The following is a 19,270-nucleotide window of genomic DNA, read 5'->3' on the forward strand; positions in this document are numbered from 1 at the left end:
TACCTTATTTCTAATGCTAAAAAAACGAACTATATATGTTGGTATAGTTAACTAGTTATATCTATAGGTATAATAATATCATTGACTACAACCAGCTAAATTGGTTTGAATTTCATGGAAGGATATAAATAAATTAAACAAGGGTAAGTGCACGTTTGCATTTCATCTGAAATAGGTATTTATGTTTATTTTCTTTATAGATTTTTTCAAAATTTACATTATTAATATAAAATGTAATACATATAGCATTCTTTACTTAAGTAAGTAGGTAACATTTATGTTATTAAAATTACAAGTAAGTAAATAAATATAAGGTGTGTATTAGATTCCGAAAATAACATCATTATTTTTAGGAATATTAAAGAGGGATTTGGTTTATTACAACTTTATATATAAACGTTCACATAATAATAAACATTAGAAAATATTTAAATACCTCTACCTTTGTAACTATGCTTGATAGAGGTATCGAAGTTTCTACTATAACTCCATAATTAATAATTTTGTATAGGTAGATACCGTCTATTAATTATAATACAGCAAAACCATTGTCATCATAAACATATATTCACAAAAACTCTAAAAATAAAATTTAATTATTAAAAATCACTAAAAATGCAATAACTCTTATCTTAAATCAATTAAATAATTTAGGTACCCACTAAAGTTATTACAAATTGGTAACTATAAAATGAGATTTAATAACATTACGAATTTAATAATCACAAAATTTACATAAACTTAAGGCGCTAATCTACCTAGATTTAATTCAGAGCCCGTGAGACTAAAAGTGTTGCCATTACATGTATAAAATATAGTCTTAAACATTTCTTAAACCAATCTATACTCGTCTTCTAAAATACAGATGAAATTAAATATTATGATTTTTTAATTTTGACGACTATTATAACTGTACCTAGTTCTACTACATATAACCTGAGAAAAGTTCCGTAAAAGCCTACTCTCCATAGTTTGCAATACATTGCGGCATTTATTCGAACGATTGAACTCGTTGCTCCTATATTAGCCAGAAATTAGGTAGGTACCTATTTAAAATCGAATGCCACTTGTTGCGACATCGGTAGAAGCCTAAGTTAGGCATAGGAAAATGCGTTTGTTGGCACTGTCAGGGAGAAGTATATGTATACTTACTCATACATCTAGTAGGTAAATGCGTAATTAAGTCTAGATTCAGAATGATTTTTGATAGTAGGTTAGATCGACAATAAAGATTACCTAGGTAGGTTACTGAATGCCCTGAACAGGAATATTATGTATTTTAAAAATGGATTTTTATTTTATTGGTATACTCGAAACGGGAAAGAACCGATTTTCTGCTATAATAGAAATAATTAACTATTTATATTACTTGTAATAAATTTTATTATTTGCACATAATGTATCACTTTGTTCCGAATAGTTGTGGAACTTCGCGTTTTTTCCTTTGCGTGTTACGCTACTTGCTACCTTGAATTAGCATAAACAGAGTTAATTTGTTCAAATCCACTTTTCCGTTTATTCTAAGCATTGTTGGTAAATTTTATTGAATTTTGAAATTACGGCCAAGCACTACGATTGCGATTGCATCTATTGCATATTTCTACATACTCCACGGAATAATTCTTAGCGATTAAGTGAAGATTATCTCATACGATATCCATATAATATTAACCCTCTGTTTATTTTTGTCTATTAAGTAGCTATAAGTATTTTTGGCAACGAATATAGATAGATTAATTTACTAAAATTAAATCGAGAGCATAGTGGCAACGTTTGACTGAGCGGTGAGGATGAGTGGGCTGGTTAGGCCGCGGGGTCAGAGGGGCCGGTCAGGCCGCGGGGTCAGAGGGGCCGGACGCTCGACGCCGTCTCTTCGGCCTCGTCCGTCGGCCCGTTGTTGTTCTGCTCGTCGCGGCTCAACACGAAAACTGGCTCTACGTTTTCATCTGCACTGTCGAAACTGAAATTTAAAAAAACACATTAATCCTGTATTCAATGATCAAGTTGGAGCTGGAAAGTGGCCATAGAAAATCAGTAAATAAAGCTGTGTCCAGACGGGCTGGGCAAATCGACCGATTGGATCAGGAAAATAATTGGCTGCAATCTCATCACACGTACACCATTTAATCACCCAATTTGCATTCCATAGATACTAACTTCGAAAATTGGCATTTTTGTGTCCGCTCCTGCTGATTTGATCGGGGAATCAAATTGGCGTTAACGTCCGCACGGCCTGATTCGATCGGACAATTTAATCTCCACTTAACAACACAATCCTCCAGTTTGTTCCAGTCAAAATCATATCTTTGATTTTATTATAAAAATGATTACAACTTACTTGTAACGAGGCACCTCGCCTCTCATAGAGCAAATGGCGTTTGTGAGAGCCTTAACGTAATTTTTGGCAAGAGTCAAGGTTTCTATTTTGGATAGGCTTCTGTTGTCTTTCTTCACGTGAGGAATTACCCGCCGCAGGTCCTGAAAAAAAAAAACTGATTTGATTATGACGCTCATTTTTATTATCACGCCAATACAAAACTTATTAGTTGAGCTAGCCTAGCTCTGCTTGCTGTGACAATCATCATCATCATCGTATCAGCATTTTATCTCACACTGCTGAGCATTGGCTTGTTATGACATTGACACTACTAGGTATTAAGCGGTTTTTTACGCTTTAGCTAGTCGTAATGAATGCCCATAACGCACATACGTCCAAAATGTATGCATATATTATGTATACTTAGAATAGGACAAATATTTTTTACATTAGTCTAAGCTCAAACATCTCATGATTACTACTTATCTAAACGAAATAACCATTCGCACTCTTCTAATCACGTATCTTTATCTACTTGCCTCGAAAGCTCGGTTGAGTGAATGCATTCGCATGCGTTCCCGTTCATTGCTCTCCAACCGTCGTAGATTCCGTTCCCGGGCGGAGACCCCGCATCGCCGGCGGCGGCCGGTGCCGGAGCCCGCAGAAGCGCCGGATGAGGAGGAGCCGGCCGCCGCCCGCCGAGTGCGGCAGCCCCGCCGGACCACCACCTCATCGCTGCCGCTTCCGCTGTCGTAAAACTCTGAAATGAAAGAAAAGTATTTGTCACCTAATGTGGAGTCCAGACGCGACAATTTTTCGCCAATCTGATGAAATTGCCCGATCGAATCAGGCCGTGCGGACACTCTGGACACAGTTAAGACACCATAGTTACCTGCGTGACACATTTCTATGTGCACCAAACAACGCTATTGGAATTTTAGGAGTGTTTAGGGCACTCTATTTTTGGTTAACTACAGCAGTCCAATTTACAATTTCCGTCTTCATTTGAATCTCGAAAGGTCTTATAACCTACCGAATAATAACATGCGAAAGTTAACGAGACACCTTCTATTTACTGACAATAATGCGGGTGATTTAAAATGCAATAAAATGTAGGTACCTACCTACTCAGTGTAGGAGTTTTGGTGTTTACCTTTACACCCCAACTAACTTGCAACTAATATATAACCTGAAGAGATAAGTTCGGTTTTGTACACATTTATTGTAACCTTTCTTTCTACGTATTGGCTTAGGTGTTATGCATTTTGTTTGTAACTACTTGACCAAAACGTGTCTTTAAATACATATATATGTGCGAAAACTACACTAACATTGTTATTGGCAATACGTTATTAGTTAGTTAGTTAGGGCCGTAAGCACAGGAGATCTGAATTAGTTTATTCGTCCCATAAATGTGACTTATAAATTTTTTACTTTATATTCTAAGCATTGATCGTTAAATTTCCAGCAATTTTGGTGCAGCATTGTTGGTTTAAAGCATCTGTATGCCCTACTCTAGGTGGAATAGATAATTAGGGTTAATAACAGTAATATTAACCTTAACCAATCCTCTCCCTAGAAAAAAATTAAAGAAAATCCTTTATTCTTATGCTGCACCAAAATTGCTGGAAAATTAACGATCACTGATTCTAAGTGACATAGGTAATAAAAAATAAAAAAAATCCTAGAGAGTAAAATGTCATAACTCCCGCTACACCTTCGTTAAATACCTCGCTTTATGAGAATTGTGATGAAGTTGATATAATTTTCGTCGTAACGAATCAATATCTGCCTCTATACATAGTTTATCAGTGTTTAATTGTTCGAGCGCACGCCACCGTACAAAAACGGAACGGTACTTAATCGTTGCATACGAAATAATACGAATACGAATATGTAATGACTTAATTAGCAATTAGCAACAACTTGATAATGCATTTGACCTAAAATAATTTCTCGGTTCTTTTGGTTTCACTTTTAACTCTAAGATACAGTTCAGAATATGACGAGATCCCACGGTGACTTTTTGCAGCGATAGCTACAAGCTACTTACATATTTAAGTGCAATGTACCTATAGTTGCAATGTTAGGTATGCACTAAGGCAATAAATGAAATATCGCATTTTTTAATCGGCTTCTATCTACCACTACTGGAACGTATTGTTACTAAAGGTCGGTATGACAATACTCGTAGGTAGCCACCATTTGCATATAATTTTATTTAAAAGCATCATTAGTGTGTTTCCTACACATTCGACATATATCTTATCGACATTATCAGCCTATATACTTATTCACTTTTTTTATAATTCTGCAATCTCAGAGCAAGTGTATAATAACCGCGAGATATTTAACACTTACCTATATATATAACCAACTAACTATAACTCTGACCAAATGGGAGGTAAGTAAGTGATGCGTAAACTAATCCGGCTGTCGTCATAAAACCTTTTTATACGTCACGACGTCCTCACTATATACAAAAATGACGTCCGTATGTTGATAATAACAAATAGGTATATTAATTGCTAGGATAGTGGTTAGTAGGAGAGTAGTAGACCAATCGGCAATCAAGTAACGGGTCTAGGTCCTTTATTCCGATTCCGACACCATGGCGAAAACACTATCTATCAGACTGACTTATATGTATGACTATATACCAGAGTTTTGTATAGTAGTAACAATTCTAAAATGCCTTTCAATGTAAAACCTTCATAAAAATTTAATAATGACCACTACAGTCGCTACAGGAGATTTGTCCACTGCTGTGAACCCAAAATATAAAGATAACACCAAAATAATTGTCCACCAGCTTCGCAGGACAACAGCTACAATCTACATATGTATCCTAAACTCAGTAGAGGTACATTAATAAGTGTTATAATATTTATAATATTGTGCTTTATTTTTGCTCAACGGTGTAGAGTCTACAGGCACAGCTTATATTATTCTCATGTTAATTTGAATCAATTTTAATAATTTCCGCTAACTTTAGAAACACTTTGGGCCCGATTCGGATTTTGAACTAGATATCTATTAGATATTTATTAGACATCACCAAGATACGACAACGATCTTTTTAAGATCTCGCCTGTCAAATTTGACATTTCCACGATTCTGGAGATACTTTTGAACGATTTCCACAATGTCTAAAACGTCTCGTTATATGTATTTTTAGATCTCAAAACGATTTTGAAACGATCTTAATACGATAATTTAACGTAAAAGTGACATTTGGTTGCGCTAATTGAACTGCAAAAGATATCTAGTTGAAATCTATACTACAAGGTATCTAGTACATATCGTATCGTTCTCTTCTCTAGAACGGATTTTGTTTTCCGAATACCGCGGTTTATCGCGTTTCGCATAGGTATCGCCGGTATCGGTGACGTCAGGGGCAATTATTTTCGCTCTACATTAGACTTTAAGAGGTCTAAGCACGCCAAGAAGTGTTCATCCGTGTTCAAGCAAGCACGAAGCAGTCTGGCAATCAGGGCGTTCAGCAGAACACTTTCTTAAGCAAATCGTGCAACGAGCAAGATGTTCTACAAAACTTTGCATTACGTGACACGACTGCACGCTTGATAAACCTTTTGCGTAAGAGCACGAGTGCAGACTAATCGATTTAGTACGCACTGCTATGGGTGATTTTCGTAATATCCTTATCTACTTCGTGCCGTTCGACTCCTATAGACATATTAAAATGTTGATTTTAAACATTTATTAGCTTTACTGGCAACGATTTATATTGGAATTGCTCAAGTGCTACAAACTGAGTCTGACGTAAGTAATTATACTTATACTGATATAGAGTAAGCTATGAAAAAATCCACAAATGTAATAAATCCTCTGACTTTGCCAGTTTACAATTGGGTTAACTACCTACCTATTTAAACCACACACTGTATTTGAAAAAAATAAAAAAGCAGAACTTATGATGAATTGATAATTGAAATGACAAATGTCTGATACCCTTTTGAAAAACAAGCATGATAATTAATACCCGTTGAAAACTAAAACTCAAAATTTAACAATGACCTAGAAAAAGGACTAGCGTAGAAGATTTTTGTTACAGTATTGCTAGGCTGTCAATTGATGAGTGTGCATATTAGGTGTAACCCTATGGGCAAAGGGTCCATACAGTTTGTTAAAGATTTATAATGAATACGTACTCACCACCAGCTTGTTCTATGTTCATGTCAGCTATGTCGGGCTTGTTCTCATAATACTCGGAGGATTCGTCTTCATAACACGTCATCTGCACCGGCGACTCTGCTTCGGAACCTCCGCCCTCCGCGCTAGCCCATTGGGGCATTTTGAGATCTGGAATGATAATTTCAAACTAATTAGCCGAGATTCGTAAATAATGTAAATGTGACAGTAGTATACCGACCACTCAATTAAGATACAGTTTATAGGTCATACTCCACCTCAAAGCCACTTAATATTTCCGCCAAATATATTTAGGTACCACCCTCTAACTAATAGTAGATAAATGTTAGATCATGCCTTGATATATTAGGCGCGTTGTTTTATCCAATACTGTTAATAGTATTTAAAACGGAGATTAAATAACAAAACAATCTATACTATAATACCTATTACAACGACAATGTAGTGCAACGACATTCACATCAAATATAAGTACTTAATTGAAAAACTTTGTTTCACCATTATTGTTTCAAGATTATATTATATGTACCTACAAACACTTAAATTAACAATTCGATAACCATTAGCGTGACCAATATATACTCGTAAATAAATAAGTAGCGCATTTAATCAACTTTAGTTTTGTGATTTATTCCATAGCAACGAAAATGCAGGTTTTACTTTTATTACAATTTTAATGTACTTACTTTTATCAGATTAGATCTTGTGTTAGGTAAGTTACCAAGGTGCATATTAATTGATTATCGTTTCGCGTGTTATTCACATGCAACTTTCAAGGCAATTGGTTCGCTAGAGGATAGAGACATTGTTACACTACTAGGTAGTTACTAGTTTTACAAGGGGGCTAAGTTGTTGTTTAGCCCCTCGTTGCCCGAGTAAGCGAAACTTTCAAAATTTAACGTTATTATATAATTATTTATCAATCAAAATCATCACTTAAACTGTCAATTCTATCAGCTAACATGAGCAAATAGGTACCTACTTCAAAATTTGCATCAGATTACTTTGCCAAACATATGGATAAAATGAAACTTTCTTATCAGTTTTTGAAGTACGAGTACAAAGAGAGCTTTTACCAACTACTGTGCTGAAAAATAAAATATTTAATGTACTAGCTAACTTACGACGCGATTCGGGAAATGATTTAGAGATTCACTAGATATGAAACTCGTTATTTATTTATTTCACAATAATGTCAGATTTACAGAATTACACATCAAAGTAACTTAAAAAAAAACATATGATCTAAACTAACTAAAGAAACAAGAAAACTTAAAAAATCAAACACAAATTACACTTAGACTAAATTTAGCCGATAAAATCGCTCCGCGACCCCCCCGATGCAAAAGTGCCCATCACGCTCGCTGCGTTGCCACGTTGAACCGCGATGGATAACCTTTGCATCAGGAAGAACCCAGAGCGAGGATCCAAACCCCTCTCCCGCATGCGTCTCCCCACCTCCCCCAAAAAGGCCTTGGCCTCAACACACCAGAGATATGATATAGTAAAAATATGTGACGTTCCACTGCAAAAGGTACCACTGCCCCGGCTGAATATTGGAGCGGCGGTAATAATAGCGTAAGCGCCAGCCGCCATAAGGTACCTTTTGCCGTGGAACGTCACATAGCTTTACTATTTCATTTCTAGTGAATCTCTAGCTAATTCATTTCCCGAATCGCGCCGTTAGATAGGTACATGTAAAACCTGCGGCTCTACTTTTGTAAGAAATGCCCTTCGACTAAAGTATGTTTTTGTTGAAAATTGGCAAGAACCACCTGTGTAAAACCTGCTCAACATGACAATAACATAAAATTGGCCCGTGCCAAAAGGTTTACATTTTCTTGGATATAAGAACGCAGGATATACGACAGTTAAGAGTTCCAAGTTCTACGAAATATTTATTGATTTTTTACAACCTACCCGTATATGTAGGTAGACATTATTATACAGACAGATTTGTAAATCGAGGTATTCCTTCAAGGTAAATCGAGGTATTCCTATTACTTTGATGCTTTAAACCGGGGATCAAAAATATAATTTCCAAGATATTTATTTTCAGTTTTTCAGAGCTTTCAGGTTTATTGTCTAACTTGCCATTGAAAAATTAACTTTAGCCACGAATTGCGGTTTATTTGTCAACTTGTGATGATACTAAAAATACCATAAAGCTTAGTAAATTTTTATATCATCCAGTAAAGAGAAACATTCTGTAAGTATTATGTTTTATGAACTAAAAATAACGAAAATTTTCCAATCCAAAAAAATATGTACGTTCAAAAAGTTGTCTTTGCATTCCCTCTAGATATAAAATTTCAATGAACATAGTATCCCAGTCGGTAAGGTACTAATGGTACCGTAAAATGGGGTGAGTAGGGTCAAAACTGAAATTCAAACCTCGATTACATTTTATGTTTACATATGAAAACTGAATGGTGTATATAATGAGTGTTCCGGACGTTTGTATTTTAGTTTCTATTTTATTTTGGGTAGTTCCATTTCATAACTTTGACGATAAAAAGGAAAACCCACCTCACCCCGTAGTGCCTCGTATTTGGGGTGAGAGGGGTTTTCATACAAAGGTGATTTTGGAAGATTGTTGGATCCATTTTTTTTTTATTATGCGTATTACTATAGCTCCATTTTAAATTGGAATACATTATTTTTGTAGCAGTAGCCTTAAAATCCCTTCTCACCCCCCTCTCAAACCTTCTCTCCCCATTCATAACCCACCTCTCCCCGCGAAACCTACTCACCCCGGTTTACGGTTCTGATAGTAACAGAGGCTGCGAGGGGAGGGTGTCTGGCGCCAGGCGAATTGACGGCGCCTCGGCGGCGCTGTCCGCCGTGCCGCTAATGACACGCTTCGGGACTCCCATACCTACCATGTATCAAACGGCTGCCTATATTTTATTAGACACCATTAAAATTTAGAGAAACATCTTTACTTTCGAAGCCAACCGCTACTGGTGGGTAGTGTGACTTTCTGACTTTCTTGAGGCAGGGACACTACCCATGCCTATAAATATATAATTATATACATATAGTCAAACGTCTGCATGGTACTTAATGCCCTGTCTCGTCCAAATACGCGTAGTAGTGATGCGTGTGTAGGTAGATACGTGTACCGTGTACTTGATATTCATTTGAACCTAATAGAAAAAAAACTTCAATTAGGTATATTCAACAATTTGGGTTATAGTTGTACAGTCACCTGCAATAATATATTACACAACGAAGGCCGCAATAATATCTGTCAAGATCTTATTTGTAGAGCTAGCCATAATAAGAGCGGGGGTCACATATTTTTGCGGCCTTCGAAGAGTAACGTATTATTGCAGATGACTGTACCTAGCAAGTGTTCTCTCGAAAAGCTTAAAACACGGTTACACGCAATCAGGGCGATTTTTAGTGAGCAGTGTAAACGCTAACTCTGTATTTTGGTCCCTAATTAGTAAAGTAATTTCAATTGATATCGATTTACATGTTCCATGAATTATAGGTAATTACACTAATACCCTGTTACATTTTCTTTTGCTTACATTAGTTACATTTTCGTCATTCCCTCTCATCTTACTTTTGCCAGACTGTCAGTGCGACCGGAATCAACTCTCGACTGTAGAACGTTATGTCGGCGCGAGTGCCACGTCACGCGTGCTACGAAACGCAACACGCTACGGTGCTACGAAAATGCTACGATTCCAGATTCTAATTCCAGGAACCCGATTCTGATTTAACAATTTTGAAATTAGCAACAAAAGTTTACTTTGAAATTTTAATAGTACCATATTTTAGTATTATGTATAAGGTAAAATAATGTCATTTGGTATTAGAGTGCATTAATACGAAGAACACTAAGCAAGTTTTAAACTTGAAATATAATCGTAGAAGTTACATAAGAGCCAATCTCAGGTGCATAAATTAATTCGCAATTAAAAATTGAATAGGTATGTAAATGTAATGTTGCCAATATGCAGATTATATCCGCCGAATATCCGGATTACACCGCAGTTTTGTTCTTAATCAAAACGCCTACCGAGCGCACCACCTTAGGGCCCCCCCACATCTAGCGTCTCCCGAACGTCGACGCCTCACCAACGCCCGCGCGGCGTCGACGCCGCGTTCCCGCAGCGCCGACGCGACGCTGCGGCGCCTCTCGAACGTCAACGTCGCAGTGACGTCCGCGCGGCGTCGGCGCCGCGTTAGCGCCGCGCCTTCTCGACGTCAGTGGCGGCTGTCGAGCGTCGGAGCGTCTGACTGGACGTTGGTCGCCGCTGGCGTCGCGGAGGCGCTGCACGGGCTCGGCGTCGGCGCTGCGTGGGCGCGGCGTCGGCGCCGCGCGGACGTCACTGCGACGTCGACGTTCGAGAGGCGCCGCAGCGTCGCGTCGCCGCTGCGGGAGCGCGGCGTCGACGCCGCGCGGGCGTTGGTGACGCGTCGACGTTCGGAAGACGCTAGATGTGGGGGGGGGCAATTCGAACGTAAACTGACATTAGAATGTGATGTCATTCAGTTATCGTGCGTCTTGGTCGCGCCGATACATGTGCGAACAATTAATAGCGAAATGCACGATAATTAGGTAAATGATATCATTTTGATGACATTTTGATGTTAGTGTTCCTTCGAATTGGCCTGCTATGCAAATTTTGTTAGTAGTGGCTGTGTGAGCTGTAGACAGTGAACGGAAATATTTTGAAACATTTCCAAACAAAACACTAAGTGTAAGGCCTGAGGTGTGTTGGGCATGTTAAACAAATGCAAACGTATAGGAGCGGCCTTAGTGCACGCTGCTCAAATCACTTGTGAGCCCGACGCCACGCTGCACGCCCCGCCGAACGCTCCGCTTCGAGCGTCAACTCAGGCCTTACACTTAGTCAACAAAAATTCCATAAAAGTATTTACATTACTAATTAGATATCAACCCCGCATTTAAAATTTTCATTTGTTAACTTGAAGCCCTCGGAAAAAATCCGATAATTCGAGTTTTCAAATCTGTATTACGAGTATTTTGTGAATTTAACAAAAAATAGGTAAGTAACTGTACGTATGTACTTAGGTTCTGTAAGATCTTTTGGCAGATGTGCCTTCTCCGGACAAATCTTTCAACGTATGGCGGGAATTAAGCACATAATATGCCTGCCAGATATCTAGAAACAGGATAGACACGTATACAAATAGCGCAAAAGATAAGCCACAGACAGACTGTCTTAAATAACTTGGTTCCTTTAACCTGATCTCCCAATTCGCCTATGTATTAAACTATTGACAATTTTTAACTAATAACTACTGATAACTACTACATTGAGTGTGAATATATTTTTTGGATATCTGTGGTGACAAAGAAAAGGATGAGTAATTTTTTTTTGTTCTTATTTACTGACAAATTGGTTTGACCAACTATACCTATTTAATAGGTTGTAACTGTTCCATGAGTTGTAACGTTAAAACTATAAAATGTTGAGAAGACAGACTGTTCATTATAACTATTGTTAAACCTTAACTATTTACCTACACGAGTCTTCGAAAACCATCATTGTTTAAAATCAAACATAAAATGCTTGCGTCACTCGATCCGACCGAACACCTGATTTAATAAGAACAAAATGTATTTACTTACTTATAATATGTATGTATTTACTATAAAGATAATGGCTACCAAGTAAAAAGTTTATAATTTTTTGATGATTCTAAATGAATTTCTTGAAAAAATAAACTTTAAGTGACGTTATTAATGCTAACAAGTCGTTCCCATATCACTTAATCTTACTATCTTAATAAAATGCAAGGATCATACGTTTGGCATTTGGTTGACATTTAACGGTAACGATGACGTTTGGTAGGTATAGGTAAGCACGTCATCAAGGTAGCGCAGGCGCGGTCCCCGGCGGACGCTGGGTCTGTTTCCGAGCGCCACAAGCATTTGACTCAAAGCAACCAGTATAAAATATGACTCATGGATCCGTAACAACTAAGTGTAATCGGATCATTATGCTACCTTGACGATGGTAAAGGCTCGCCAACGGTCGGTGAGCCAAGGAAATAACAGTACTGGTCTTTGAAGTCGACCTTCAAGAACTGGCCCAGACACTTTCACCTTGCTTACCATTCTTAGCCCACTTACGGTAATCACTTCCATTGTTGCACTAACTCCGCTAGTGCATTGCATAAGGAATAAAACCGAATTATAATTTGCTACAACGCATACTTATCTCGAGTCTCGAGTTTCTTATCAGACGCCTTGAATGTGATGACCCGATACCTGTTCGCTGAATGAACTTCAACCGACAATGATCTACAAAGCTGAGTTTATTTATAGTTTGCGCTCATCGTATCAATATTGCTAGTAAACATGAATCATACACTTTAAAAAACAATGCTTTTTGTTTAACATTAAAGTTTCGTGCAAAAACTGCTAAATAACATGTACTTACATAAGTAGATTTTTTGTTTTTGAACCGCGTGTTATCACACTTCTATTTACAGCATGTTTAAGCCTTCATCTTCTTCTTCTTTTATTTTTCCTATACCGTTAAAACTGATTTAGGCTAAACATAGGCATTTGCATTTAACATGAAGACAGCTTGAAATAAATTATACTTTCTTTATTAGGTATTCAAAGATTTTATAGGAGTGTAATGAAAACTAGTCTTACAAACTAAGCAAATAATTCGATAATTAAAAAAGAAATCAAGTAGCCGCCCGTTACTAAGTTGAGGTAACACTAATGTACGTAACGTACGCGTCGATATGCAAGAACGTGTATGAATTGTGTTTTAATTTAAGTCCACGCAAGCTGTTTTGAATGTCGCATTTATTAAACGAAATGTATCAGCTGGCTAAACATTAAACAATTCAAGTAATGCTAGTGATATATATTGTTTTGATGTCATTTGTTTCAAGGTTGCTACGCTTCTGTAAAATGAATAAGTAAACAAATAGTAATGAGAACGGGTTTCTATCATGTTAGCGAAAAGACGTCCGTTAAAGTTCCTCGATTAGGCGATCCCCGGCCACCCACATCCAGCGCACTCTTTAACCCTTAATTAAACACGTAGGTCTAACTTGTACTTCCAAGGCCGCGTCCACTTAAAATAGGTAGATTTACGAAGGGAAATGTCATGCACTTCTGTGATTTATAGAGTCTTTGCGGAAAGAGAAGAGTCGTGGAATGTATGGGGCCCAACCAATACATTCCACAACTCTTCTCTTTCCGCACAGACTTTATTACTGTGATATTGCGATCATTATTTCATAATCGCTTCGTTTGTTTACGGTAATAATCGACGCCGATGCCGTAACAAATTGATGACGTCGCCGAAAATACAAGTCGACTCATTCGAAAATGAATGCATCTCACATTTGAAAACGTAACGAAAAGTGAGCAACATATCAAATCAATTAACACACTCTACGTGAAAGTTAATGTACCAATCTAAGTAAAAGATGTCATTTGGAAGGATGAATGACGTGAAAGACGTAATGATAATAAAACGTAAGTGTGAGAACCGAACGAACGTCGATAAGGCAGCCCGGCCGCGCGACTGCCGCGAGGCAGTTATGGCAGTTGATCTGAGGCTACAACAACGCTGAAAGTGAAGGTACTTTCGCTATTAGAGGCAGAGCTATTAGCTACCATTTCCGTAGTTCCGCGGAGCGTCTATTTGCTACTGTTTTTTTTAACGCCCCAGAACAGACCGAAACTTTCTTAAAGATTATCTTGCTTAAGAAGTAGAGTAGAGTAGGAACCTAAACCTATGGGTACCCTATACGTACTAAGCTTAATGCACAGATCGAAATAGTTCATATTAACTATTTTTAGGTTCCTCTTTAAATAACTTATTAAAAAATAGTACTTTAGTACATAATTTATTTAGGATGTAACCTCTACTACATCAGAGCTCTCAAATCAGTGTTCATCCTAGCTACATCTCGAGCCTTGACGTTTCTGTATCCGAATTCCGCAATATAGCATCTATACACTTAGGTATATACATATTAGTTTTCCCACTTTCCCAACATCTTCTATTGTGAAACTCTTGTTTAATATAAGTATCACCCCTGATGGCGACGTACGTACGTGTTGATAACATTTATTGGGTTGTAGATACAGTGGGCAGTAGGTAGGTACCTATTTAAAAAAAAAAACTCGGGAGATATTTCCGCTTTCGATAAAAATCTTTCCAGCAAATATTAGACACTATTTGCCTTTCGGTTCTGACACGGTTTTGATGTGTTCTATTACCAAAAGCTGCTCGATAAGGTTCAAGTGCTTTTCCCTATGATATATTATATTGGACAGTGTATTGAAATAAAAAAATCGTTTCCTTGAGCGGGTTAGCAATACGTGGTCCCTTTTTTCAGTAGAAAAATATAAAGGCATACTTTAGACACTGTATTTAAACAACAACTAATATTGCAATCCTATTTTCCAAGATACCAACGATAAAGGAAAAGAGTACCTAGGTAATATTTTTGATAACAATTTTATTGGTTCGGTGATATGAATGATTTAGTAAGTCAATTAAAATAAATTTATGACGAGATACGCCGATGTCCAAATTAAGGGATATGTTTTAGTTTATTTATCCAACGAAATACTGGCATCTGGTTTAAAAAAAGACGTATTCGGATGTATTCTGGATGGCTGGTAAATAGGTAGGTATACGTATCTGAAAATCACCCATAATCACTCAATTTTCGGAACTACCAGACGTTTGGAAGTATTCGATAATTCCCGAGTACTATGTACACTTACATTACATTTTAGTTTGGGAAAGAAATGTAACGTCTATTGCCTAAAATAATAACATTAAATACGCATAGACAAAGGGTTCTTTAACTTATAAAAACTACCTAAACCACTGGCCACTTCAGATAGACATATACATATGAGGATTTATTTATTATTGCCTACAATCCCTACAGGATAATTGCTCAGTTTATCGTAAATATATGAAAGTTGCTTAAGTTGTGGTTAATTAAATCCTATGTCCACCACCTACAAAGAAAATACCTTAGCTTAGGTAATATTAGATATGTACGAGTAATTTTGTGTTAAGTAAAAAGGTTTTAGCTGCATGCGTATGTTTATAGTGTTTTTGCTGAAAGTTATATCTGTTTGCAGGTAGGTATGTATTAGAAACAAGCTGTGCAAGTAATAATGATATGTGGTTATAGGGTTATCAAGTAACTAGGTTTGTTTCCTAGTTTGATAGTTGTAGTTATTTTCTTGAAAACCCGGCAATGAATAAAATAAAGGGAATATGTGTTAATATGCAATTACATTCGTCCGAATACAGAAACAATAGAAACATATTGTACTTAGGATATAGGTAGGTAAGTTATTACTAAAGACTTGCTGAAGACAGATACATTTTTCTTCAGGAGAAATTTAGTTAATAAGAACAGTCAACATTATTATCGGCGGGAAATTTGTAGTAGTTAACTTAATGCAATTTTTACTACTGAAACCTTAGCTATGCCTACAATGGCCGCATCAGCCACATGTATAATAAAGAAGTGTGAGGCATTTGTACAAGTCGTAAAATATTGATAACAAAAAGTAACGTTAATTTCTCCGTTATGTGCATTACTCTATGGAATATCAGTCTAACCAGTACAGGCTTTTCAAATATCATCAACAGAGCGCTGTTTCCCATGGCTGTGGAAGCCAACGCGGCGCGGGAGTGGCCATGCTTGGCATATATAGGTGTACTAGCGACCCGCCCCGGCTTCGCACAGGTTACACAAAACCTCAACATTTTATACACCTAAACCTTCCTAAGGAATCACTGTACTGATAGATGAAAACCGCGCGAACATACAGACGCGGCGGGGACTTTGTTTTATAAGTGTAGTGATAATAGGTTTTGCTGTCGGCAATTGTTCACCTAGGTTTAGTTAATTACTACAATGGCGTTTATAGCGGACTCCATCCATAGTCCATCCGACAGTTCCGACACGTCCATTTGGCGCCAGTTTTACCAGTCCTCGTACTAGCTACTCCCACTAATATGTTTATCATTACATATCTGATTTTGAGACAATAGAATTAACACTAATGTTTTTATTTCTTTAATAATAAACCCACAATATATTTGTATATCCTAAAAGACTGTGACAGATACAACTTTTAAGAGAAAGGTACATAATATATGTTAATGATTATGTTTTTGTACAGTTAGGACAAATAGTAAATAAGATTAAAATAAGTACTTTTAATTGTCAATCACGAGTTTGATAAGTGGTTCACGACTTTTTCATAAATCGTTGTATGGCATTGGCATCCGATTGAAATAGTTATTTGTACAACAAGAGATCAAAGTTTGATATTTCTTCGAGTGCTTATTTTGAGTCCCGCGCAAGCGAAAGATTCTATACTAGATTCACGAGCGTAGCGAGTGAATCTAATTTAGAATCTTGAGCGTAGTAAGGGACTCAAAAGCGCACGAGATGTAAATAACTTTGATCTCGTGTAGTTCACAAAACTTTTCACCTCAGCAGTGAGAACATATTAGAGAACCCGAAAAATGTATTCCTTCTTCATCACTTACCTCTATTCATTCATGTTTTCTTAAGATTTAACAACAATTAACTTTTCACCTCAGCAGCTCGAACAAGGGTACTTTGCTACTTAAAAACAGTGAGCAAAATCGCATTTTGCTCACTGAGTGAGCAAAATCGCATTTTGCTCACTGAGTGAGCAAAATCGCATTTTGCTCATTTTGTCTCATTCAGTGAGCAAAATGCAATTTTGCTCACTGTTTTTAAGTAGCAAAGTACCCTTGTTCGAGCTGCTGAGGTGAAAAAGCATTTATATTTAAGTAAATTTTGCTCTATTAAATTCGTGTTCAATGTTTTAGAAAACCTTACTCACTACAAACTTTTCTTAATTGTTGTACGAAGCTTGTAATACAAGGTTCTTTATTAACTTATTTTATTACAAAGTATTGCGCTTGTATTTCCTACGTTACCTATATGAACCGGAATTTTCATATCATCTTAAACCGTCCCGTCCACTTTGGATTGGGCACGCTGTCCCCAATAACTGACGCACTTCCCTAATTTCAATAGTAAAATCATATTTTCCGTTCTGACTAAACAAGAACCTACTCCTATAGTACAACCTAAGTGGTTAAATACTAAACCAAACCGACAACGAAAGTGATATAATAATGAACGGTTGTTAAGTAAAAACCAACTTAAGAAAATATAAACATAATTATGCATCATTAAGCTGCCTTTGTTTAGTAATAATCGGGTAAATCTAACATTTAGGTACGACCCAAGGATGAAAATTAATTTTGAAATTGGAAACTTTTCGAGTGCCCTAAATGCAACTAGAAGTTATCTGACGGGTTAGTCACGTAATTTAACAACAAAGAGCGTACCTTTCACTTAGTGCTCCAAACTGACACGTATTAATTTTGAGTCTGACTACGAGTAAAACTTACCTTGGGATGTAGCCGAGATCAGCTTAAGGGCGCACTTCACTGGTTAGAATCACAATGTTATCATAATTGGGATCGGTCGGGGATCTGGAGCGAAAGTGACAGTTCCGCGCGGGCACGGTTTGCGAATTTAAATCGAGTAAAAGTGTTGTTATGGACCCAGCGGCTGAGGCGTTGCGCGACCGCCACGCGCCTCGGAGTGGAGTGGAGTGGAGACTGGCGAGCGGCGCGAGGCTCGGGCGGCGGCGGCGGCGGCCGCGGCCGCGGGCGCGCGCACTGAGGCGGTAGAAACGCTCGCTGGCGCTCCTCACGGGCACTCTCTTTACTTACCCCTGTTAAGAGTGTTAAGTCCGTTCTTCCGAGTTCAACCGTTTATTTAATTCTCGATCTCTTTAAAGCTCCTTACAGTATATTTAATGTCTTCCACCATAAATCGTCTGCAATAGACGCTAAGGCCAAAGATGAAGGGAATCGCCAGTCCAGCTTCCCCAATGTAGATCTCTTCCGAGACCTCTTCAACAGATGAACTGAGCTTGAAAATCTTGAAATCCAAATCAACGACTGACGATAAGTAATTTAAATTTTAGTCAAGACTACACCGGGGGCGGTGTTAGTTGTTACCAATATAAGAGAACTATCCATCCCGGAGCCCGATTCTAATTTTAATTTCTTGTCCTGAAACTGTTCTGGATTTGATCTGTCAGCCGTTAAAAGTTACTGCTGACAAATGATCAGCTCAGATCAGATCAGATCCATAACAGTTTTAGAACAAGTAACTACTTAAGGTACCTAATTAAAATTAGAACGGGCTCCTTGTCCTAACTTTCAAGAAAAGGAAGAGAATTGTTTGAAAAATTTAAAAAACAATGGTTTTAAAATTGCAATAGGTAATGAATGAAATCTTTATTTCGGGCAACTAGTGGCCCATACGGCTACAATCACGGTCATAATATCATAATTTACGCACGATTTTGGAAAATGAGCGCACGGTACAGCATTCTTCTTAATTAATCGAAGACACAATAAGAAACTTGCTTTGCAAGCTCGACGTCGGTTTTACTACGTACGGTGGATGGGGCTCGTTTTTTCTATGATAATAAAAGTCCAATGACAATGCAGTTTCAAGATGACATCGACCTCATCGGATGATGGATACTGATAGTGGTCATATGTTCTAAGTAATAAAATATTGCAACTTCATCGATTTTGGGTGGTTTTGATAAGTTTGAAATACTTATCAAAAATAAAAAAGTTGTGACACTTGTGACCGACAATAAAACACCGTTTGGAAAGAAGTATCAAAGACCAGACAATCACTTTACATTTACAGCGC

General features: G+C 37.4%; 1 protein-coding gene across 1 annotated transcript; it reads right to left on the minus strand.

Moving 5' to 3' along the window:
• Positions 1 to 1,828: 1,828 nt before the first annotated feature.
• On the minus strand, positions 1,829 to 18,198 carry LOC134651079 (protein dimmed). The gene is made up of 5 exons (XM_063506066.1): positions 17,941 to 18,198; positions 6,494 to 6,640; positions 2,857 to 3,077; positions 2,339 to 2,478; positions 1,829 to 1,960 (listed from the first exon to the last, which is right to left on the minus strand). Exons 2-5 carry the CDS (start codon positions 6,630 to 6,632, stop codon positions 1,843 to 1,845), a joined length of 618 nt encoding a protein of 205 aa, XP_063362136.1. The 5' UTR covers positions 6,633 to 6,640; positions 17,941 to 18,198; the 3' UTR covers positions 1,829 to 1,842.
• Between the last annotated feature and the right edge of the window lie 1,072 nt (positions 18,199 to 19,270).

The sequence above is a fragment of the Cydia amplana genome, chromosome 9, assembly GCF_948474715.1.
Source record: "Cydia amplana chromosome 9, ilCydAmpl1.1, whole genome shotgun sequence".
Classification (NCBI taxonomy): Eukaryota; Metazoa; Arthropoda; class Insecta; order Lepidoptera; family Tortricidae; genus Cydia; species Cydia amplana.